Source organism: Lathyrus oleraceus, chromosome 3 (assembly GCF_024323335.1).
Source record: "Lathyrus oleraceus cultivar Zhongwan6 chromosome 3, CAAS_Psat_ZW6_1.0, whole genome shotgun sequence".
Classification (NCBI taxonomy): Eukaryota; Viridiplantae; Streptophyta; class Magnoliopsida; order Fabales; family Fabaceae; genus Lathyrus; species Lathyrus oleraceus.
The window spans coordinates 86,192,743-86,216,379 of NC_066581.1; the positions used below are offsets into that span (position 1 = coordinate 86,192,743).

The 23,637-nt window shown below is 35.2% G+C and overlaps 2 protein-coding genes across 2 annotated transcripts; both read right to left on the bottom strand.

Moving 5' to 3' along the window:
• Positions 1-6,882: 6,882 nt before the first annotated feature.
• Positions 6,883-8,887, bottom strand: LOC127129823 (sulfate transporter 3.1). Its single transcript, XM_051058944.1, has 9 exons — positions 8,873-8,887; positions 8,605-8,742; positions 8,443-8,523; positions 8,171-8,297; positions 7,809-8,095; positions 7,536-7,726; positions 7,365-7,450; positions 7,196-7,272; positions 6,883-7,087 (listed from the first exon to the last, which is right to left on the bottom strand). The coding sequence occupies exons 1-9, from the start codon at positions 8,885-8,887 to the stop codon at positions 6,899-6,901; spliced, it is 1,191 nt and encodes a 396-aa protein (XP_050914901.1). The 3' UTR covers positions 6,883-6,898.
• An 8-nt stretch (positions 8,888-8,895) lies between these two features.
• LOC127125496 (probable fructokinase-6, chloroplastic) lies at positions 8,896-10,503 on the bottom strand. The gene is made up of 5 exons (XM_051054284.1): positions 10,295-10,503; positions 9,978-10,175; positions 9,725-9,862; positions 9,300-9,416; positions 8,896-9,117 (listed from the first exon to the last, which is right to left on the bottom strand). The coding sequence occupies exons 1-5, from the start codon at positions 10,481-10,483 to the stop codon at positions 8,983-8,985; spliced, it is 777 nt and encodes a 258-aa protein (XP_050910241.1). The 5' UTR covers positions 10,484-10,503; the 3' UTR covers positions 8,896-8,982.
• Positions 10,504-23,637: the final 13,134 nt, after the last annotated feature.

The following is a 23,637-nucleotide window of genomic DNA, read 5'->3' on the forward strand; positions in this document are numbered from 1 at the left end:
ACCACAACGAGGGGAGACCAAATTTAGCCTACGCTGTTAGACTAAACAGAAGTTGGTGCGATTGTGGAAAATTCCAGGCCTTCCGCATACCTTGCTCCCATGTCATTGCAGCATGCGCTTATACTCGTCAAGACGCTTACAACCATTTATCTGATGTGTACAAGGCCAACACCATCATGAATGTATATAATCAAAGCTTCTCAGTACTACCAATGGAGGATTACTGGCCTCCATATGAAGGTGATATTGTTTGGCACAATGAAGAGATGCGTAGAAAGAAAAAAGAAAGGCCAAACAACACACGTATCAGAACAGAGATGGATTCCACAGATAAAATGATAAGATTATGTAGTATCTGTCGTCAACCAGGACACAACAAGAACAACTGTCCCAATCGAGGAGCATCATCTAGGTCTTAAGCTTTTTGTAACATTGTATTTTTGTAACCTTTAATCATTATATATCATTAAGTTTTTGTTACAACGAGGTTCACAACAAACATAAATACAAAATAAGCTATCTGAAAACATATATATTTCTAACTTATTACAACAATCAAATTGATGTCGTCTCGACCGAACATCATTTCCCTAGCATCCTTATCAGTCTTCATTCGCACCCAACCAAAGATACTGTCAAGTCTCTAAATACTTCTAATTTTTCCCCTTCTGGTATTTTCCCATCTAACCAACGAACCAGCTCCCTCTTCAGTTGATCGAACGTAGTGATGTTCCAGAACATCATAAGCATTTGAGGTTTGTCTCTCGCATAAATCACCTTTCCGTATCGGCGACGAACACCAAACATGATTGCCAAATGATTATATGAGATGTGGAACAATTACTCACACAACGCATCTATTTATAACACAAAAATTGCATTTTATGAGGAGTCTCCAATTGAATTGGCGCATTCTCCTAAACCCTAGCCAATCCAATTGGCGTCTCCATTCAATTTTTAAGAGGAGTCTCCAATTCAATTGGCGACTCCTCCTAAAAGTGGGATAGTTTGAGATTTTTTTTTTGAAACTAGGGGTATTTTGGAAATTTTATTGAAAAAGTGGGTTATTTTTGTAAAAAAACCTATATACATATATGGATTTTCATTCTTATAGAACTTCCTACAAATTTATAATACAATCTATATTTTTTCAAAATCGCATCTTTGAAAAATTCGCAAGAAATTCCATAGAAAAACTTTACTGCATAAAAATCTACAGAAAAAAAAAAAGAAAGATATGCTTATTTAATTGGTGGGTGCAATTAACAACTCAAATGACCCTCCATTGCATTTGACAGATATTTGATAAAAAAAAGTTTGAAAACATGATAGTTTGGAATTTAATTTGAAAATTGTGGTATTATGAGAATAGAGAGGAAAAAATAAGTTAGATTGAATTTTTTTCCGAACGAAATATGGTATTGATGATTATGTTTTTAGAGTTTGTAATGTTTATGGTTGCGAAACACACATATCCATTTTAGGAAAAGTACTAGCATCAGGTACATCCATAGTATTAGTATGCATATGATATGTACCAAGTATGTACATTTTGCTTATTTGATACGCCTGTTGTTACAAGAATATAAAAAAACACAATTTTTTTCTTAAAGGTTATAATTAGATAAATATACATTCATAGAGTTCTTAAAGGTTATAGCACTATCTTAGATATTAAGGACAAAGATTGAAACCACATATCACAATGAGTATGTCATTTAGATTGTCCTCATAATCCTAAATGAGAGTCTACTAATCATAGACATGATGAAAGTAGGAATTATATATGTAAATACAAGAATAATGAGAGATAAAAGTAAATAAACAATAATAACAAAAATCTAGAATTATGATAAATAGAATTACGAAGAAGCTACCTTTGAGTTCACAAACATAAGCATAAAATGTAAATTTCTCTATTTTCTTCTAATCCTATGGAACCCCTATTTATACTAGAACTAGTATGTCATATTTATCCCCTAATAATAGCAAATAAGTGGGTTTATTCTATAATAATATAAGGAAAATTGAAGGGTTTTATAACAAATAAAAGAAAATGAAACTGACAAAATTCGCCATAATAGAGTCTAGGATCATTACGACTATAATGTCCATTAGGGGCAGGCCGTAATCTTGCATGTGTTGCCCATAAGTTTGATTTTTTTTTTTGCAGCCGAGGACATGTGACCATTCCAACCGTAATGACCATTATGGATTGACCGTAATTCCCACCGCTTCTTTGCATTTCATGCTTCATTATTCTTCAGATTTTCAGGGACATTATGACATCTTTCTTACTTAGCTTAAATAACTTGAATATGAATGTTAGATCTTCATTCTTCTCTACACTTCTAAAATAAAACAAAAACAACATAACGGTAATGAAACTGAGTAAAAATAATAAATTTAACGACAAAATTAAACAATAAAGGAAAATAAAAACTAGACCTATTAAACCCCTCCATGCATAAATTATTTTTTATCCTTAATCAATTTTCTTAAATAGATTAGACATTTTTCAAAAGAACTAAACACATGCAAATTATTAAAATTTTCAAATTTCAAAGAGTCTTTAAGGTTCATATGTTTTGGGAAGAGTAATCATTTAAGGGTTACCCTACTTACTTCTTTTAATTTCCTTTTCATTATAGACATTATGGATCAATTGATATTTGGGAAAAATAATAAGGTGAGAGTCAACCTTTTAGTAAGTGTGACTGTCTTTTATTGCCTTTATTTATTTTTTCTTTCATTCTTTTATAGCTAAAGAGACATATCCAAATATTAGAAAAAGGTTCACAATTTTTTTTATAATGCCAAATTATTTCGTTCATGTTTGAAAATCAAATTGGTGTGTAGGTTACAAATCAAGTTATAGTAAAACAGAGCGTAAGGAATAAGGGAAACAAATTTCTTATTTTTGCAAGCCCTTGTATTATTCTACTATAAGAACTAAGGACTATATTATTTTTCCATATACTTACACATCCTTAATGTTACAAATCTAAATTTAATATTTTTTCAAGTAAGGTAAAATTCAATAATTTATTCATGCAATCAAATATAAAATAAAATAGTAAAAATGAAAGTCATAAAAACTCCTCCCATACTTAAACCAGACATTGTCCACAATATAAAATAAATAAACAAAGAGAGGGGAGAAAATATTCACAATTTTATGGATGCAGAGGTAAGTTTCCCTAGGAAATATGGTAGTTGAAAAGGGTTTTCATCATATAATTTAGGCCATCCTATACTTGGCATTCTCTTTGTTGTCCAACCTCCATATGTTCTCTCCACTCTTGGCCTCTCTTAGGTCCGAATGTAGATTCTTCCACAAGAGGAGGTAGTGGAATATGCTCATCTTGTAAAATTCTTTATAAACTGAAGTCAAGAAGGTGTATTGCCAATTGCCCGGATTACCAATTGTTGTTCTTTTTGATTTGGGTAGAAATATGGACTATTCACCTCATATCAGAACCTTAGAAGAGTCATCTTATCCAAACATAATTTTCATTGTTATGCAAACTTTCATTTCAATTCGGGTGTTTTTTGGTATTACACTTAGTTCTTTATGTTGGGTTTAGTTGAAAATACACATGTCGAAGAAATTCCACATTGTTTAGTTTTATGAATGAATAAAGAGTAGGATACAAGTTCTTTGAAGTCCCACATCTCTTAGTTTTATGAAGGAAAATGGAGTCCAAAGTATCGTACCTAAATAAAACGATAACACAACATCGCAAAGCGCAATCGCGCTCGCGGGATGGACTAAACAGAGTCACCACCAAACTTTATTTATTCATAAAAAGGGAAAATATCGATAAAACCCCTAAAAGAAAGATATGATATTAGTCGTCACAATCAAATCAAGGTTCAGGAGTAGATTACGCAAGGGGAAGGTATTAACACCCCTCACGTTCATTGTATTCAACGGGAACCGTTTGGTTAGTTGTGCGCATTAGTGTTAGCTTAGAAATGTCGGGCTTCTCAATTTATTAAGGGGGAAAAGAAGAATATGACCAAAAGAAAAGAGAATATATATTTGGATTTTTTATTAATGTATCTGACAAGATTTAAAAATCACACTCCTACGTATCTTCGGGTGCAATAGAGAACTAAAGGCTTACGTATTTCTGGGTAGGAAGTGTTTGTTTGTTGGTCCATTTTAGCGAAAGCTACTTTGTGTCAATCGGCGAAAACATTATTGACTACCCAAAATAAGTGGATAAGGGAACGTTTGCATCACGACTGAATGGATTTATAAATCAACATTCGTGAACAACGTCGCAAGCTTACTCACACGTTCAAGTGGACGAAACATTATTTTGCATCGTCTTGAGACAAAATACCTTTAGTTTGCAAAAAGGGTTTAAGGATCAATCGCACGGCAGAGAGAATTATTTTTTGATTGATTTGAAGTATTTTTGGGTGATGAGAGAGTTCGGAAGGGCGATAACTACATCTCGTTTCCTCACTCTAATTCGTGGACTACACCTTGCTCCTTTTTGATCTTATTTGCAAAAGGGGTTTGATATTCTTAGATGTATTGAAGTTTGTCTTGAGAAAGCGCACTCGAAGCTAGTCGAGGTTTAATATATGTTATGGAACTAATTTAAGGATGGTGAGTGTTTGGATTGACGAGAACTACATCTCAGATCCTAACTCTAAGGAGCTCGTGGACTACACCCCGCTCCTTTCATCCTTTTTATTGAAAAATGTTGAATAATGGTTGAGTGTTTTTGACATTTGATTGGGAAAATGACTTGACGTTGGATCAAGTTTTTGATTAACGATTGCAAAAAGAGTTGACAAAAAGGTTGGAGAGTTTGAAAATGGTTGAAGACAGAAAGTTTGAGAAATTAAGAATGGTAGGAATGTATTGAATAGAAGGGTTTGAAATGGATGAATTTTGTTCTTTAAGAAAATACTCGACGTTGGATTGAGTTTTTATTTTTGTTCTTTTTTGAAAAGGGGTTGCTTTTATTCTTGTGTTAGAAACTACTTAAAGAAAGCAAACAAAAATAAAGCGATAGGTTATTACACGTTATGAGAGTGGGGGTACAATTGTTGAATGAGGAATATGAGATAATGAAACGATTAAAGCAAAACCTAAACAAACAAACGCAAGAAAGTGAGTCTACGTGCACAAAAAAGGTCTCATTGTAAGAAGATCCAAGAGTAAGCCAACAAATGGGAGATAGTGACACACACGTCACAAGCATAACACACATTCATCATAATTAAATTGAAAGAATTAAAAAACAAAAAAAGAACCGTGCACGGATCAAGATCATGATGCGGAGATGTGAATCAATGTCACATAACGCAAGGACGTGCAAGGCAAATGGAGGTTGAGTTCAAATTCGAAATTCAAAATAAGCGAAAAGTTGAGAAATGCATGCAAAACTCTAATTAATGTGCTCAAAGTCGGTTTGTGCGTATCGACAACAAATGAAATGTTGCAGGCAAATGTCATAACGCGACAAAATACAATTAATATATCAATAAAAATTCGGCAGCATAGTGTCATGAAAACATCGAATTCGCGGATTAAAAATCTAATTTTTAATATAATGCGACAAAATAAAACAACAACAACACAATATATTATTACAAAATTTTATTTACAATGTTTTATGTACAATATTTATAGCAATATTATAAAATCAACAAAAATATCGGAATCAAAATAAAAATGAAAGACTTAGCATACTCATCATAAATGGAAGACACCAAGGGATGTTGTAGCGGTAAATTCATGATCATAAAGCTATGGATAAGCAAGACATCAAATAACAAGAGTCGTCACCGCGCTTTTATTGTTTCCAAGGGAAAAGATAAATGTACGAACAAAACCCAAAAAATAAGAAATTTTCAAATCAAAACTAATAAAATGCACTACAACAAACAAGACCTTAGACAACGCTTTTTTTAGCCTTAGACAGCGCTTTAAAGCGCTGTCTAAACCTCCGCTGCTAAAGGTTTAGACAGCGCTTTTTTTAAATCTTAAAAGCGCTGTCTAAGCCCCCCCCCCCTTAGACAGCGCTTTGGCCAAAAGCGCTTTATAAGACCCTCTTATTTTAAATTTTTTAGGTATACCTTAGACAGCGCTTTTGAAAAGCGCTGTCTAAGCCCCACCCCCTTAGATAGCGCTTTGGCCAAAAGCGCTTTCTAAGACCCTCCTATTTTAATTTTTTTAGGTATACCTTAGACATCGCTTTTCAAAAAGCGCTGTCTAAGCCCCCCCCCCTTAGACAGCGCTTTTGCCTAAAGCGCTTTCTAATCCCCCCCTTAGACAGCGCTTTTTACAAAAGCGCTGTCTAAGGTATACGAAATTTTTTGAAGCTTTTGTTTTAAACCACATTTTTTCCAGGTTTATAAACCAGAATTTCTACCCGTTTTCAACCAGATTTTGACAGACAATTATCACATTTTACATATGCCATTTTGGCCTTTTTTCTACCAATTTTTGACGGTATCCGGTCTACTTAAGATTAAACCTAAGTTGACGGTCGCGGGTGCTAAGAATCCGAATGACACGTCCAAACCATTGGGGCGCATCAATTTGTCATACAAAAACCTAATATAAAAACATCATTAACATAAAGTAAACATCATTCACAATCAAAATAACATCTTCATTGTATATATCTTAATGTCAATTATCATTTATAATCAAAATAACATCTTTAAAATGACCATCATCTATTAAAAAAATTTAAAAATTTAATCTCTTCATCTTCAATGGATTGAAAATCTTCATCAATATCATCATTCATAATCTGCAAAATAAAAGTAATATAATTGAAATAATATTATTATTTGAAGACTATAAAATAATTAGAATGTAAAGCATAAAACAAAGTTCCTGTGCTCTAATAAACAATGTTTCTTCTCACACATTATTCAAACCTTCTGATTCATCTTTCATGGGGTTAGCCTTTTGTGTATGAAGCATGAAGCTGCTGCATACTCCAACAGCCTCTTCAACTGTCACATAAACCCATTTGTGTCCTATTTCATCTAGGAACTTTGATTTGTTCAGCTTCTTCGTCACCTCGCTTCCCGGATTGACCAAAACGAGCTAAAACCATAGAAAAAAAAAGTACGAAAAATCAGCTCGATATTATAAAGTGACAAATAATTTGATATTTAAATAAACTTAGATAAAAATGAGACGCCGAAGAATTACTTGTAGTCCTTTTCTGTCGACCGTCTTCTTGAACTCTTCAAGCATGCTTATTCCACTTGTATCAATGTTCGCAACAGCTGCGAATCAAAATAAACTTCAAGTTAAACTCGAAATCTTTTGAACCAGATTGTTAATTAATCTCTTAATCACTTTTTTATCTAGAACTTACCTGTCATATCCACTATAACATACTGCAAACTAGTACTTCCTGCACCTTTAATTTTCTCTTCCTCTTCATTAATCCACCTTGTAATCCTATAAACAAAAATTTCTACTAAGTTTACAATTTTTCGAATGCAATTCTTTTCTTCTCTTTTTCATAAACTAGTTAGTGTTTCACCTCTCTCTTAAATAGCTTGCATTTGCAAAGTAAATCGGCGCGTCAATTTCAAGAATTAGTATTCCAGGAACATGATGTGCATTTGGATAATGTTCTACATTTCTGTATGCCGATGAATTCGGAATGTTTCCTAAAACAAATGTTCTAGGCCTTGCTATAAATAAAAGTACTCTGAGTACAGATATTGCAACCTGCATATTCACAAAAAGCATATATTAGTTTCAATAAGAACAGAAAAATGGCTTTAAAAAAAAAGAGCATAATGATACATACTGCTAGTACTAAGCCAATTTCAACACTGCCAAAGACAACTCCAATATACGCACTGAAACATACTAGAAAATCAAATTTATCGATTTTCCACAAATGGATTGCGGCTTGATAATCTATGAGTCCAAGCATTGCAGATACGATTATGGCGGATAACACCACTAGAGGAGTGTAATGGAACAAAGGTGTTAGGAATAACAATGTCAACATCACTGCTATTGACATTACAATGTTTGATGCAGCAGTTTTGCAACCAGCATTGTAATTCACAGCCGAACAAGAAAACGGTCCTGAAACAACATGTTGAAATTCGTTAACAGTTGACGCGGATACTAATTGATACTAATTGATGATGAAATTTTTACCTGTTGTGAGGTAGCAAGAGGTTAGTGAACCAAAAATATTCATGGTGCCAATAGCTATCATTTCTTTATTGCCATCAATATGGTAATTCTTGAACATTGCAAAGCTTCTTCCTACTGCTATTCCTTCCTGCATAATCATGAATTTGGTTTTCAAAACCTTGTTGGCATGATTAACTATAAAGTACGGACACCAGAAACATGATATCGGTCGTCGGTACTATTAGAGAGACAAATAAATGTAGAGAAAGAAATGAGAATTGAGATGTACTTACTGCAAGAGCTATTATACCAGTGATGAGTCCAGTTTTGATGGCTGTGCTCATATAAGGTCTTACAGCTCGGTCCCTCGTAACCTGAAAGGTTGGATTAAAGATTTTAAGTAAACAATAAAACATTATAGTATACTGATGTAGTTTTAGAAGAGAGTTAAATACCTTTGCAGCTATACTTGCACCACTGACAACAGGATAAAGACTATCAGCTTTCTTAGCAACCACAAATTTGATAGATGGGAAATTTTTAGACATTTTTGCCTCATATTTCCCTGGATCTCCGACCGTATCAATATAAACCTGAAAAGCACAAATCATACATTACATTACATCTCTAATAATTCAATTATCTGCTTAACATTACTACCCAAGTACTTTAACAATAAAAGTTACAAAAGCCTCAATTTTCTCTTTCAGTAGCCGATTTTACCTCGGTTAAAAGCATATGCCAAATTATTAAAACACTTGGGCCTTATTTACTGCATTAACTAAATAAGTTCCTAAAATTCACCAAAGAAAAATAAATATGGGGATGTGAAATTACAATACAGGTTCAAGCAGGGCATTCAGAACAGTTTCTTTTGTGGGCAATGCAGGTATTGCACCTCTCTCAGTCACAGTCAATGCACCACAAGCATTGGCAAACTTGAGAGAATCTCTCAGTTGTTCCTCTTTCTGCAAGTTTAAACCACATGATGTTTAGAAAGTTATGTACAAAGAAGAAAAAAATAATGTATATTGAATAAAAATAACCAGGAAGATATCATAGAAATAGTAAGCTAAAATTTTAAGACAGTAAAATGCAATGAAAACTTTTTAAATTGAACACTTCTTTGAGACAGAAAAACAATGCTCACGTGAAGTAATGAAAGATCTGTAGCTAATTGTGATAATATTCCGGCCACAAACGCGTCACCAGCTCCGGTTGTGTCAACTGCATCCACCTTCATTCCCTTCACTCTACCACTAAACTCCTGCAAAGAAATAGATAGGACAGATGTTATTAACGGTGGATATGGGCAAGCTTAAAATCCTTCATAGCAATATGGCAGATGGAAAAGGTTTAAAATCATGGTTGTCGTCTTGTCGATAATACACTATAACTAGAAGCATAAGTGTTATTAGAATTTCAAACTAATAATTTTTCACTGCATGATTTTTTTTGTTAGTAATTAATTTCTTAAACATAGATGTCAAACAATGCAGATTGATTAATAACAAAGATAATTAATTACTTTTGCTTAATTGAGGCCGGAAGGAGTAGGGTTTTTGGAAGGCATACCTTGGTGTAATATCTGCAGCCTTCTGAACCTTCAGTAACAAGCAGTAGCTTGAGGTTTGGATGGAAAAGTTTTCGTACAACGGCGTCATCGTATGGATTTTCACCATTTGTAAGAAATGAAATCTCTTCTTCACTTATCTGAAAATACAATTATCAGATTGGTTTTGTTAGAGAAGGTATTGACATAACCCTGTAATTCGTATTCTAAACAATGGAACGGAACAAGAAAATGGAAACTAAAGAATAAAAGAACCTTGATGATATCTGCAGTCTCCCATATACTCAGAATCCCTTCTCTAGCACTATCTGCAGAAGGCCATAAAGGAAGCCGCAGGTTAGGGTCATAAGACAGAAATACGCCGAAATCTTTTGCTGCCTTTGCAGCAGCTATATGTGCCGATTTGCATGGTTCTGTTATAAGACTGATCGACCCGTAATGAAAGATCTTGGCCTGCCAGAAATAAATAACAGAAGAATTTTACAACAATAATATATGAATTAGGTAGAGTTAAAGTGGAAAACGTTGGAAGAACATAGACTCGACCAATGTTTTGAAGTTTTAATTTTCACCTTTCTGATTAAGTCCAAGTCTAGTTCATCTTCTTGGAGCAGCATATCAGCACTGGGATTACGATAAAACATGAACTCTCGCTCTCCGTCACTCCTCAGTGTAACAAATGCTAAGGCGGTACGTGCACCAGGGTCAAAACGCATCCCTTGGTTGTTTACATTATTTTCCTTGAGTATATCAGCAAGCATATATCCAAATTCATCCTCACCAACCTATTTATGTTGAAAATGAGTTTGGAAGAGAACTTTAAGATTTCTGATTCATGAAACTAAAATACAGTAATGCCAAACAACAAAAATTACTTACTTAGGGGCACCGTCGAAGATTGGTTGTAACCAAAACCAAATATTTACTTACGATTAAATAACACAAAATATCATTGGTGCCAATTTAATTGATTATAAAATAATCAGAAAAAAAAGAGAATGAAGTTGATTGAGAAAGTACCGGCGAAACTCAAAGTAGCTAGGGTTTTCTTATAGGAGAGAGGATAGTATAAACAGCCATAGACCATAGGACCAAGAACGGGACCTCTTCTGGCTTCGTCGATTCCCATTATGCAAGGCTCCGATGCCCATTCTGGAACCATAGCTTCGGATCCCATTTTCGCACATATAATGGGGTTTAGGGGAAGAATCTTTCACACAGGATAAACAAGCTCTGATTGAGGGTTGGAAGAAGGGGGAGTGGATTTGGGAGAAAGAGAAGCAAGCTCTGATTGAGGGTTTGGGAGAAGAATGTAGGATTTTTAGGATTTGGGAGGGAATAACTTTTTTTTCGTGACATGGAGGGAATAAAGACTTTAGACAGCGCTTTTGGTTTTAATTTTTTTTTAATTTAAAGACTTTAGACAGCGCTTTATCAAAAGCGCTGACTAAGGTCTATATTTAAAAGCGCTTTCTAAAAGCGCTGTCTAAGGGGGGGGGGGGGGGTCTTAGACAGCGCTTTTAGAAAGCGCTGTCTAAGACCCCCCCTTAGACAACGCTTTCATTATTTTTTTGGAACATTTTCCGTGTTTTATTTTAATTTTAACCTTAGACAGCGCTTTCTTTTAAAAGAGCTGTCTAAGATGCGCTGTTAAAAGTCATTTTTGGCGTAGTGATGCCAGAGATTACAGGTAAGGGGGTTGGTTACACAGAGGGAGGGTGTTAGCACCCAAAGTGTCATAGGTACTCCTAGGGAGCCTTTTTTTGTGTGAATAAGTGTTTTTGTACAAATGATGTTTGCATAAGGGGGAATGAGAAAAGAATTTGTTAATTATATTTTTGTGTTTGACAAGACCTTCTGACTTGTGCCTACGTACCAACATAAAAATGAGGGATCAAAACCTCGTAGTTCGTGGTATCAATTTCAAAGTGAGTACATTGCTTTTAACAAAAGTTTAAGTTTGAAAGGCACAAAGGTCTAAAATGGTTTGAATGAGTTAGTTCTTTTTGGCTTTTGAAATTTTTTAAGTCAATAATAGTTAAGTCTATTTACAAGTTTAATTAAGAAAAGAAGTTTGAAAATGCAATGGCTTAAGGCCAAAGTTTCTAATTTGCAAAAGTGGCCAAAAGTTTAAAAATCAAACATAATCAAAGAAGATTTTTGAAAGGAGGGAGAGATTTTGAAATTAAATAAGTGGGGATGAGATGAAGAGACTAATCCTAAGCATAAATTTAAAAGTTGAGAGTTGAAAAGATCTGACCAATTGGCTGCAATCCAATAGACAAGAATGTCATATAGAACCCCAAATTTCCCTTGGACTTTAGAATCAAGCAACAAACAATGTACAACATATCAACTTGAAGAGCAAGGCATCAAATAAAGATAGCCATATCCAAGCTTAGAAACTCCATCATCTTCTTCAAATTTGCCCATGTAGCAGATGAATTCCATAATGCATAAATCACAGATTCAAAGTAACAGTTTCACAATGATAATGTTGCAGATGAACTCAAATGGATCTTTAATGATGTATCAGATGAAGTTTCAAATTACAAGCACTTGGTTACATGAAAGTTGGTATTGTCCAAGTCCTTTGCAAAGGGAATGTTGCCTAAATTCTAAGTCCAATTGTCTCAGATCAAACCAACAGTCCACACAAGATATTTTTTAGGGTTTTTGTTCTTATTATGTACATTAATGGTCAAAGACCACACAAACAAACACAATATACACAAACAAAATATATCACACAATATGGTCCAAGTGGACAAAGTGAAAATGACATTAACATAAACAATTAGAATGGTATGGATAATGACACATGAATAAGGCTTAAAAATTAAATTGCATTGAAAGTAAAGGACTTGGAAATAAATGTTAGTTGTTAATGAGTTAGAAGTTAGTATTGCTTTTGCTTTGCATTTATTTAAGTCATTCTTTGGAGAACACTCAACCCATTTATCACAAGCATGGATCCTTGAACCAAGACATCTTCCAAAGGAAGGAAAAAATGCCAAGTTTCCACACAATACCATGAAAGAGGGGAGACTTACAATCTCACTAACTAGAATGTTATGCCTTTTGGATCAAAATTTAGCGCTATGTTAAGCAATCATAATTGGACTTATGTAGAAGTCACAACTATTTGAGGCTGGACAATAGAATTTTGGTGTTAATGCATGTTAGAGACATAGTATGATGAACTATGCTCATGAAACATACCACACACAAAAAGAATATGCAAAGCGGGGGGCCTAATCTCATCCATACTTATGTTGATTTTGCAATCAACTAGCCTTAGGATATTGAGATATCATAGGTCCATGACATGAATGCATAAAAAAGGGGAATAAGATGAAGAGGGAGAGGAAATGGATAAAACCCAAATTGGACAAAGGAGGACTTTTCCTAAGTTAAGATCATTCATTCATTTTGGGAGATGGAATGTATATTCCATAAATCCCCTAAATCCAATGATCTTAATCTAACAAAATCAAATAAACCTTGACCAAAGCCCAACAACACAAGTTAAACTCACAAAGTCAACTAAAATGGTTCTACACAATTAATTTGGCATTTAAACAATTAAAAATAATACATTAAATTAAATATGGTTGGTCAATTTCCTAAAACCTTATCAAAACACCAAATAAGTGGCCATGAGATTTATCATAGGTAAAACAAGGTCAAAGGACCTCGGAGAAAAAAATTCAGAATTTTTGGAGACTTAAAAGTATTTTTAAACAATTAAAAATATTCACAAAACCAATTAAGTCATGAAAAATATTAATAATGATCCAAAAAATAATTTTAATTTAGAAAATGAAAGAGGATTTTATTTAAATTTTTTTGGTGAAACTCTCATATTTTTTCGATCAATATTAAAATTAATATGAATTAATGAAAATCAAAGGAATAAAAAATAAAATTAGATAATCAAAAAAACATGGACCACTTGATCTGCCTCATTAATTGAGGTGGCAGATCAAGTGGTGGAGCGCGCGTGTTCCATGATGCGCTTGAGTCAAACGCCCACACGCCTGGTAATCACAATGTACGCTCCTGATTAAAACATTTCTGACTCATCTAATGGCTCTGAACGCTTCCAGCGCATTGCCGAAGCCAAAGGCCGGTCATCTTCTCCGATGACCCTGGTCGGTCTAGTTCAGTAATCACCACATCATAAATGAAAAAAGAGGACATGATCTTAAAGATAAAATACGTAGATCACAAATATCACCTCAATTTTAACCAACTCCAAATATATAGAGAGATACGTGGAGTTGAATTTTGATGTGTGTCAATTGAGTTGCTTCAATTTGACCTCAAAGCAACTCAATCTTCTTGCCTACATTGGTAGGACTTCAGACAACCAAGGATCCAAGAGAATTGATGAGTATTAAGAGAGAATCAAAGAGAAGAAAAATCTGGAAAATTACCTTCAATGCTGTGCAGAAATGGATCTCTCTTGCTTCAATTCGTGCTTGATCTTGCTTATGGAGCTTGTGGAAGTGGCTTAAGAACAATGCAAAGCTTTGGATCCTGGAGTTTTTGAATCTCCAAATAGTGAGATTCAAACTCAAATTTCAAATGAAATTTCTCAGGTTTTCCTTTGAATTGAGAGGGTTTGGAAGGTTGGGGGCAAAGATGGCGCGCAAGGTCCTTTGAATTGATGTAGGGGACCTCTATTTATAGCCATGAGAAGTGTTATTTGCACACTTGAAAAATTCTCCAAATTTGGTAATGCAATGCACATGCTTGCATGGGCGTGTGCAGGCCCATGAAGCAATCCATTTAGATCCAAAATCAACTGAAATGAGGTCTGCATGAAGCTTGAATGGCAAGGCAAAGTTGTTTGAACATTTGAAGCTTTGATTTTGCCAACTGATACATGTCTGTTTATACCATGCGCGGACCTATCAAACTTTGTCCAAAATGAATGAATTAGGACTCTTTGGAAAGCTTAGATCAAGAGGAACAACTCTTATGTTGAACAATTTTATATTTGGAACTTGTATCATGGTGAATTTTGAGGTGGAAGTTTGGAAATTTCAACATGTTAAAATATTTTCTAAGTGTCAAGTCACATATTCAATTATTCCACCTTGCTTAACTTTTTATGTGAGCTCCAAATGAAAAAAGTGTCTTTATAAAAGTTGTAGATATTTCCAATACATTCAAAATGGTCACAAATTTGGCATCATTTGGATTTAGAATGAGTGAGTTATGCATTTTTGAAGTTGAGGAAAATCACTTGTTCAATGGTATTGGTCCTATATGACCTATAATGTATCCTCATATCACATGCTCATAAAAGTTGATTTAGCTCTCACTCCAAACATAAAAGTTGAACTAGACATCTTTAATTCGATTTTGAAACTTGGAAATATTTCATATCATAAAAATTGGGCAAGTTATGACCTTAGGAAGTTGACTTTCAAATTAGGGTTTAGACAAAATGACCTATAATGTTTCAACATAGAAAATGACTTTCCAAGCAAAATTAGCTCTAGAACCCAAAATTAAAGTTGTTTGGAATGACATTTAGAGTAACCTTTATCTTGGAATCATTTTCATATGATGAAAAGTATAGGAGATAGGGTCTAGGGGGACCCAGTTTTGATCAGATGAATTCATCTGGTCAACCACCATTAACCAACTTGCTAAATTGAAATTATCTTGACTTTTTAGGCTCATGGTATATCATATATGCATAATATTATGACATTTGAAGTATCCTATGAGAAATTTGATCAATTGGTGAAGAAGCTTGTTGAAGAAGTTACTCAAGATACCTAGATGAACTAGGGTTTCCAAGACAAATCAACTCCAAACTCTTGAAGAATGCTTGATCAAAATAACATGTAGAGATCATTGGGACTCATATATGATGCTTATAGATCTTGTGGATCATTCCTTGGTTGTGCTCTTAGTAATGAGGGTCTTAAACCCTAGATGTGAATTTGATAGATCAAGGTGATCATGCCTTACCTACAAAAGAGTTAGGCAAATGCGAAGACATATTTTTGGTATTTTGGTTAGTAAAATGATAAAATACAAGTATGATACAATCACATGGTGCTTGGTGATCTCTCCCAAAACAAACCCAATGAAAGATGGGCAAGGAGAATGACAAGGTATGATCCCAATGCTAATGCATATGATGAGATGGCATGAGGGATCTTAGGGTCAAAATAGGGGTCTTACAGCTGCCCCTATTTAAAAACGTTCTAGCTGAGGAGGTGAAGGTTAAAATCTTCGCTTCGACTTAGTACAACGGGCTTGGATAACAACATATAGAAACAAATTTTGGTCCCTAAGAGACCTCATGATGCTTGCGATATGAATGTAAAATAAAATTCCTTGTGGGGAAATGTTGCAACAAAGAAAAAGAAATCAGAGGGACCGAAGGTCCGCATGAGCGTAATGCATTCCATAAGGAAAACTCACTGGGGAGACATAGACTCTGAGGGGATAAAAAGGTTGTGCGTAGGCCAGACTATGACTTAAAATTGCTGGGGGACTAGAGGAATTACATTAAAAATGGAAAGACTCAACCGGGGAAACAAAAGAACTCCTGCAAGGGAAACAAATAGATCAAAATAAAACTGAAGTACTCGAGTCATGCAGGAAAAGCGATTTCACTAAAGAAATACGCACTTAACTCAACTGGAGAAGAAATAAACTTCAACACAAGAGGAGCAGAAATGTATTATCCACTACCTGTTACTGGGTAAGGAGATAATAAAGATATGACAGAGAGGACACCCATCATCGGTTAGGATGAACATATAAAGGATGACTCACTGAGGGCCGCCAGGAGGGTGTATTCATTACCGGTTACTGGGTAAGAATAGACTTGCTGGGGAAAAACTGCAGAAATAGGATTTACAACTACCGGTTACTAGGAAGAAGACCGAAGGGAGAGAATATCCGTCACTGACTAAAGTGAACATATCAAGGATAGACTCAAAGGAAAGAAAATCCGTCATCGGTTAAGATGAACATATCAAGGATAGACTTTCCAGGGGATGCTAAGGAGGATATCCGTCATCGGTTATGATGAACATATCAAGGATAAACTACCTGAACAAAAGAATAGGAATTACATCTATCGAATGTTGGATAGAATACCATCAAAGAGAAATATCCGTCACCAGTTAGGATGAACATGTCAAGGATAGACTCCGAGGAGAGAAATAATAGGGATTACGTCTATCAGTTACTGGATAGAATACCATAAAGAGGATATCCATCACCGATTAAAGTGAACATATCAAGGATAAACTCTGCAAAGGGGAGAAAAGCAGGATTTACAACTATCGGTTACTGGGCAGAAGACTGCAAAGAGAAGAAAATCCTTCATCGGTTAGGATGAACATATCAAAGATTAACTCTCTGGAGAATAAATGTAGGGATTACAACTACCTTTTTATTGGGTAGAATACCAACAAAGAGAATATCTATCACCGGTTAAGATGAACATATCAAGGATAGACTCAAAATAGGGGAAGAAAATATCCGTCATCGGTTAGGATGAACATATCAAGGATATACTTCCTGGGGAAACATGAAAATGAATCCGTTGGGGAGAGAAAAAGGTTACTTTTTCCTGGTATTGGGAAAGAAGTAACAAACTGCAAACTTAAGAAGAATATTACCAGTTACTGGGTAATAAACTCTTAGGGGACCCAAAGCATCTATCTAGGCCAGATCTAGAAAGAAAGGGTCAATCAAGACTCAACCCAATGAGGATATAACTCAAGGGGAGTGGTTCCATCCAGATAATCAACTGGGGAGGAAGCTGAAACAAAAATCATCCACGAGGAAGTAACTCAGTGAGGAAAGGAGAAAGGTTAAAGTCTTTCTGCTTAAGGGGTTGACATTCTACTATTGAAGGAGGACATACACCAAACTTGTATGGGGTTAAAGTACCACCATAACAGAGAATTAAAATCAAAAGAATGAATCAACAAGTGTGATGATGCAAATGATAAAATTATATGAATGTATATGTATATGTATATATATGATGATTATGCTGATAAAACAATCGCAAAGGATACAAAGGTATCGCAGATTTGAATCATCAATACAATTCTCGGTCAATCCACAAAAGAGGGAGACAATGCTGGAGAAAAGAGAGATCAACATCCTAAAAGCTCAATCATAGCTGGGGAAGGAGGAGATTTGCTAAGGAAAAACCGTTATCAAGTCTGCAGGGAATTTTAGGTCAACACCATATCAAATGGGAGACAACCATACAGAGGATAAATACAAATAGCTGCACAGAAACCAGGAGTAAATTCCGACTGGGAGAGAATCTGATGGCGATTAATAAGGAAACCGAAGTTTCTGTCGCAACCACGCGAACTGCTGAGGAAAACTGTTCTTACTCCACTGGAGAGCCAAATCGGCTGGGGAATAAACACTCCGCAAGGGACTGATCAACCAACTCAGCTGGCTACCACGCGGGGGAATGGCGAACGAAAATCGTCAGGAGAAATCAACAAACACTGAGTGCTGAATAATACTGTCGGGGATTAAAGACAAATGCGCCTACTGCTTTGGGGAGAACCAAACAATGCTCCACAATTAGGGCTTACCGCTTTCGAACCACTGTTGATATTCCTTTAAAAGGAAATCGATTGCTTAAAATTCATGCTTTTATATGTTTAAGAAAAATGATTTTGATTTAAAAATTTTAATTTAAAAAATGATCATAATAAAATTTAAATCTATTTGGCTGAAATAAATAAGAGTAGAAACAATTGGATAAAGCTCAACTTTATTTAATGGAATGGTAGTCTGTAAATGACAAGACTCCATAGATCTTTACAAATTTGAAAATGGTAATTTACATGGAAAAGGGGTACATTGAATATAATTATCACTAATCCTTCTACCAACTCTTGATATCCACTGTGCTCTTGGCAGCTGCTGGGGACAATGAATCGACATCGACCATTGTGCTCAAGAACGTCTTCAAAACTGAAGATCAACAAGATTCAATTACTTGCCATAATCCATAATTTTTGCATAAATTTCCCCAAGGTGGGGTACTCAACTTATCAGGATAATTCTTTCTGTTTTATGTCTCTAACTTTTGCCTGGATCGCCCTTTCGGGTTCAATCCACCAAGACACTCATTTTTGCCTAAGCCACCCTTTCAGGTTTTCAACTTAGCGAGCTGTTCTTTTATTTTTTAGGCGAAGTATTTCTTGACTGCATCTGCATTCACAAGACGAGTGAACTCTTCACCATCCATAGTTATAAGAATCAAAGCGCCGCCTGAAAAGGCTCTCTTAACAACATATGGACCTTTATAATTAGGAGCCCATTTGCCCCTAGAATCTGGCTTGAAAGATAGAATCTTCTTGAGCACAAGGTCACCTTCTCTAAACACACGAGGTCTGACCTTCTTATTAAAAGCTTTCTTCATTCTTTGCTGATATAACTGACCATGACACATGGCAGTCAATCTCTTTTCTTCAATCAAATTCAGCTGATCAAATCTGGTTTGACTCCATTCAACCTCAGTCAACTTGGCTTCCATCAAGACGCGTAGTGCTGGGATCTCAACCTCTACTGGGAGCACAACCTCCATGCCATAAACAAGTGAGAAAGGAGTTGCCCCTGTTGAAGTGCGGATGTATGTACGATACCCGTGTAAAGCAAATGGGAGCATTTCATGCCAATCCTTATATGTTACAACCATCTTTTGAATAATCTTCTTGATGTTCTTGTTTGCAGCTTCAACAACCTCATTCATCTTAGGTCTGTAGGGAGAAGAATTATAATGTGCAATCTTGAAGTCTTTGCAAAGAGCTTCCACCATATTATTATTCAAGTTTGATCCATTATCAGTAATGATCTTACTTGGCACACCATAACGACATATGATCTGATTCTTGATAAACCTTACAACAACTTGCTTGGTTACATTTGCATACGATGCCGCTTCAACCTATTTTATGAAGTAGTCAATAGCCACCAAAATGAAACGATATCCGTTCGAAGCTTTGGGTTCAATCATGCCAATCATGTCAATTCCCCACACGGAGAAGGGCCATGGGGAGTGTAACACCCATTTTTCTATCCCAAAATACTTAACATATAATCAGATTAAATAAGCACGCATATAAACAAAAGGGCGTCACATCGACGTTTTCAAAAACTAAAAGCTTTCAAAAACCAACATCATTCATCATCACTACACAATACACCTGGTCATTTAAAATAACACATTCTCATTATCATGAATATTCACGAATATGCGTTCGCAGCGGAAAATAATGAATACTCATGCATTTCATCAAATGATCCATGTCCCATACCATGATCATCTCTCAATCATCTTTTCAAAATAAACGGAAACCATAATCAGAATATTTGGCACTATGGCCTCTCAACAGCAATTGTAAATAAGCAGGTTCGCAAGTAATAACATAATACTTATCCAAATAGGATACGAGTTCAATACTACTAATCTACCCAGTGTTACATGACCAGAGCATTGACTCATTACCTAGTCTTCAAACTAAAATAAGGGAACTCTCCAGCTAATCTCGAGCGAGCTACTGTCCACTTACTTCAACGCTACTACTCTTGAGTATCTGCGCGATACCCATGTAAAGGTAACATTCAAACAGAAAGGGTGAGAATTCAAATCATTATGAAGGAGTAAAATCAAGCACAATGATTAAATCAACAATTAAAGGAATTCATCATACTTCACATAACCATGTAAACGATATTCACCAACATCTATTTCACATGTTTCAAATATCCATCAAACTCAAGGAGTACAATATTAAAATCCAATATTATATTCTCAAATATACACATAACTACAATTATCACATAATCACATATGTTGTCAAGTTATGTATCCAAACATCATCACATTCAATTACCATATCTCATACACACATCACAATCACAATAATGCATACACTCAATTATCACATAACTCTAATGTGACTCAATACAAGACATGTGACTCTATGCATGCGGTACCTCAATGTGAACCCAACGTTTCACCGCTTTCCGATTCAATATCTAGAATCCAATCCACCACGTCTATTTCCAATTAAGGATCAACGTCTGCTACGCCTATTTCCAATTAAGGATCAACGTCTATATGGACCCAACGTTCCACCGCTTTCTGATTCAACATCTAGAATCCAAGCCACCACGTCTATTTCCAATTAAGGATCAACGTCTGCTATGCCTATTTCCAATTAAGGATCAACGTCTATCTACCACGCCTATTTCCAATTAAGGATCAACGTGTGCTACCATGTGAACCCACAGTTTCACCGCTTCCACTATGAAGCCGACCATGCATGCCATGAATGAATGTACAAATACCAATACATATGCAATTAAGATCATCTCTACCATCTTAACATTCCACATATCACCATAATTCAACTCTATGAATTATCCACCAATGGTACATTTACACATTCATAACAATATATCATTCACAATCCACCAATGGTACATATACACATTCATAACAATATATCATTCACAATCCACCAATGGTACATAAACACATTCATAACAATATATCATTCACAATCCACCAATGGTACATATACACATTCATAACAATATATCATTCACAATCCACCAATGGTACATATACACATTCATAACAATGTATCATTCACAATCCACCAACGGTACATACACACATTCATAACAATATATCATTCACAATCCACCAATGGTACATATACACATTCATAACAATATATCATTCATAATCCACCAATGGTACATATACACATTCATAACAAATAAACCATTCACATAATATCTATTAGTGTCACCTTTCTAATGCTTTAGACCCCAACCCAAAATGATTCACGAGTTGAAAGTTATGAATAAAACCGTGCACGAAGGCGTTACTAAAAAGTTGTTGTTTTCTAAAATTTCCAACATAATTTTCATCTTCTTCAACCCCAAAAACGTCCATGAAATAATCTCCAAAATTATTTTATTCCTGAAACAAATTTATAGCCTTCTGTTTCAGCTATCCAACACTTCAAACGACACTCAATTTGGACTTACGGATCAAAAGGTATGACCAAAACGATTTCGACAATAAAACATAAAAAAAGGGCCGCGATTGTGACGGACATCATGCCGAATTTTCTGCGGTTTTCATCGTTGGAGGACTTCCGGACCTCCGATTTTGATTCCGTAAAAAGCCACACGTTCAGAAAATTATAACTCACACAATACTCTAAATATATAGCGTTAATTTGCAGGTTTAACACAATCAATCACCACAATCGAGCATACTCATCAAAACCTAACAATTCCAAACAACCATACAAAATTAGGGATTTTAACCTAAACATACATCTACCCATTGACCCGATCATACTAACCCATAATAATAAGGATTCCCCCCTTACCTCTTCAATTTTCTGGAAACCCTAGCTCCTCTCCGGTTCTTCCCCTCTTCTCCTCACTTTTCCTCTTCTCTTTCTCTATTGTTGTCAAATGATCAATGAATCCTAATTCTCACTCTCCTCCCCTTTATATACTAGTATTCTATTTGGGCTTAAAGAGTGATACCTCTAATTTAATTAATAGCCCCAATAAGACCTAATATTTAAATACCTCTATTTAATTCAAATAAATCAAACCAACTCAATATACACACCAAGTTAATTAATTCCATTATTCATTATATCTCATATCAACTAAATAATTAATTAACACACCAAATTAATTAATATAATCGATTATTATACTACCTAACAACCAATTAATTAATTAACACTCCAAATAAATAAAATAAAATATAATAATAATAATAGTATAAGAATTAAATACTAAAAATTGGGTTGTTACAGGGAGGAAATGATGTTCAATAGTGTCGGCGGAACATGAATCTTATCTACATAAATCTGACACTTGTGGCATTTCTTAACAAACTTGCAACCGTCAGATTCCTTTGTCAGCCAATAGTGACCTGCTCGCAACATCTTCTTTGCCATTACATGTCCATTGGAATGAGTACCAAAGGAACCTTCATGGACTTTAGTCATCAATAAGTCTGCTTCGTGTCTATCCATGCTTCAACAGCAAACACATGAGCTGGCCTATCAAGACGCATCACAGTCAGATTGGGAACTTCATTCCAATATATCACTACAATCATTGACGCCAACGTTGCAAGAGCATCTGCCATCCGATTTTCATCTCGAGGGATATGATGAAAATCAACCTTTGTAAATAAATTTGAAATCCTCCTCTCATAATCTCTATATGGTATCAAATCAGGTTGATTCGTCTCCCATTCACCTTTGATCTGGTTCACGACCAAAGCTGAATCTTCATAGACGTCCAAATACTTGATTCTGAGATCGATGGCCTCTTCAAGCCCCATAATGCAAGCTTCATATTGTGCCATATTATTTGTACACTTGAAAGTCAATCTAGCTATAAATGGAAAATGCATGCCTTGAGGAGTAATAATCACTGCCCCAATGCCATTACCATACTGATTAACAGCTCCATCAAATACCATGCCTCAACGGGAACCAGGTTTTGGCCCTTCTTCAAGCAATGGTTCATCACAATCCTTCATTTTCAAGTACAAGATCTCTTCATCAGGAAAATTATACTGCACTGACTGGTAATCTTCAATCGGTTGGTGAGCCAAATGGTCAGCCAAGACACTACCTTTGATTGCTTTCTAAGATCGGTATTCAATATCATACTCTGAAAATAACATCTGCCAACGGGCAATCCTCCCAGTTAAAGCAGACTTCTCAAAAATATACTTGATTGGATCCATTTTGGATATCAACCAAGTGGTATGATTCAACATATATTGATGCAGACACTTAGCAGCCCAAGCCAATGCGTAACAAGTCTTCTCTAGCAT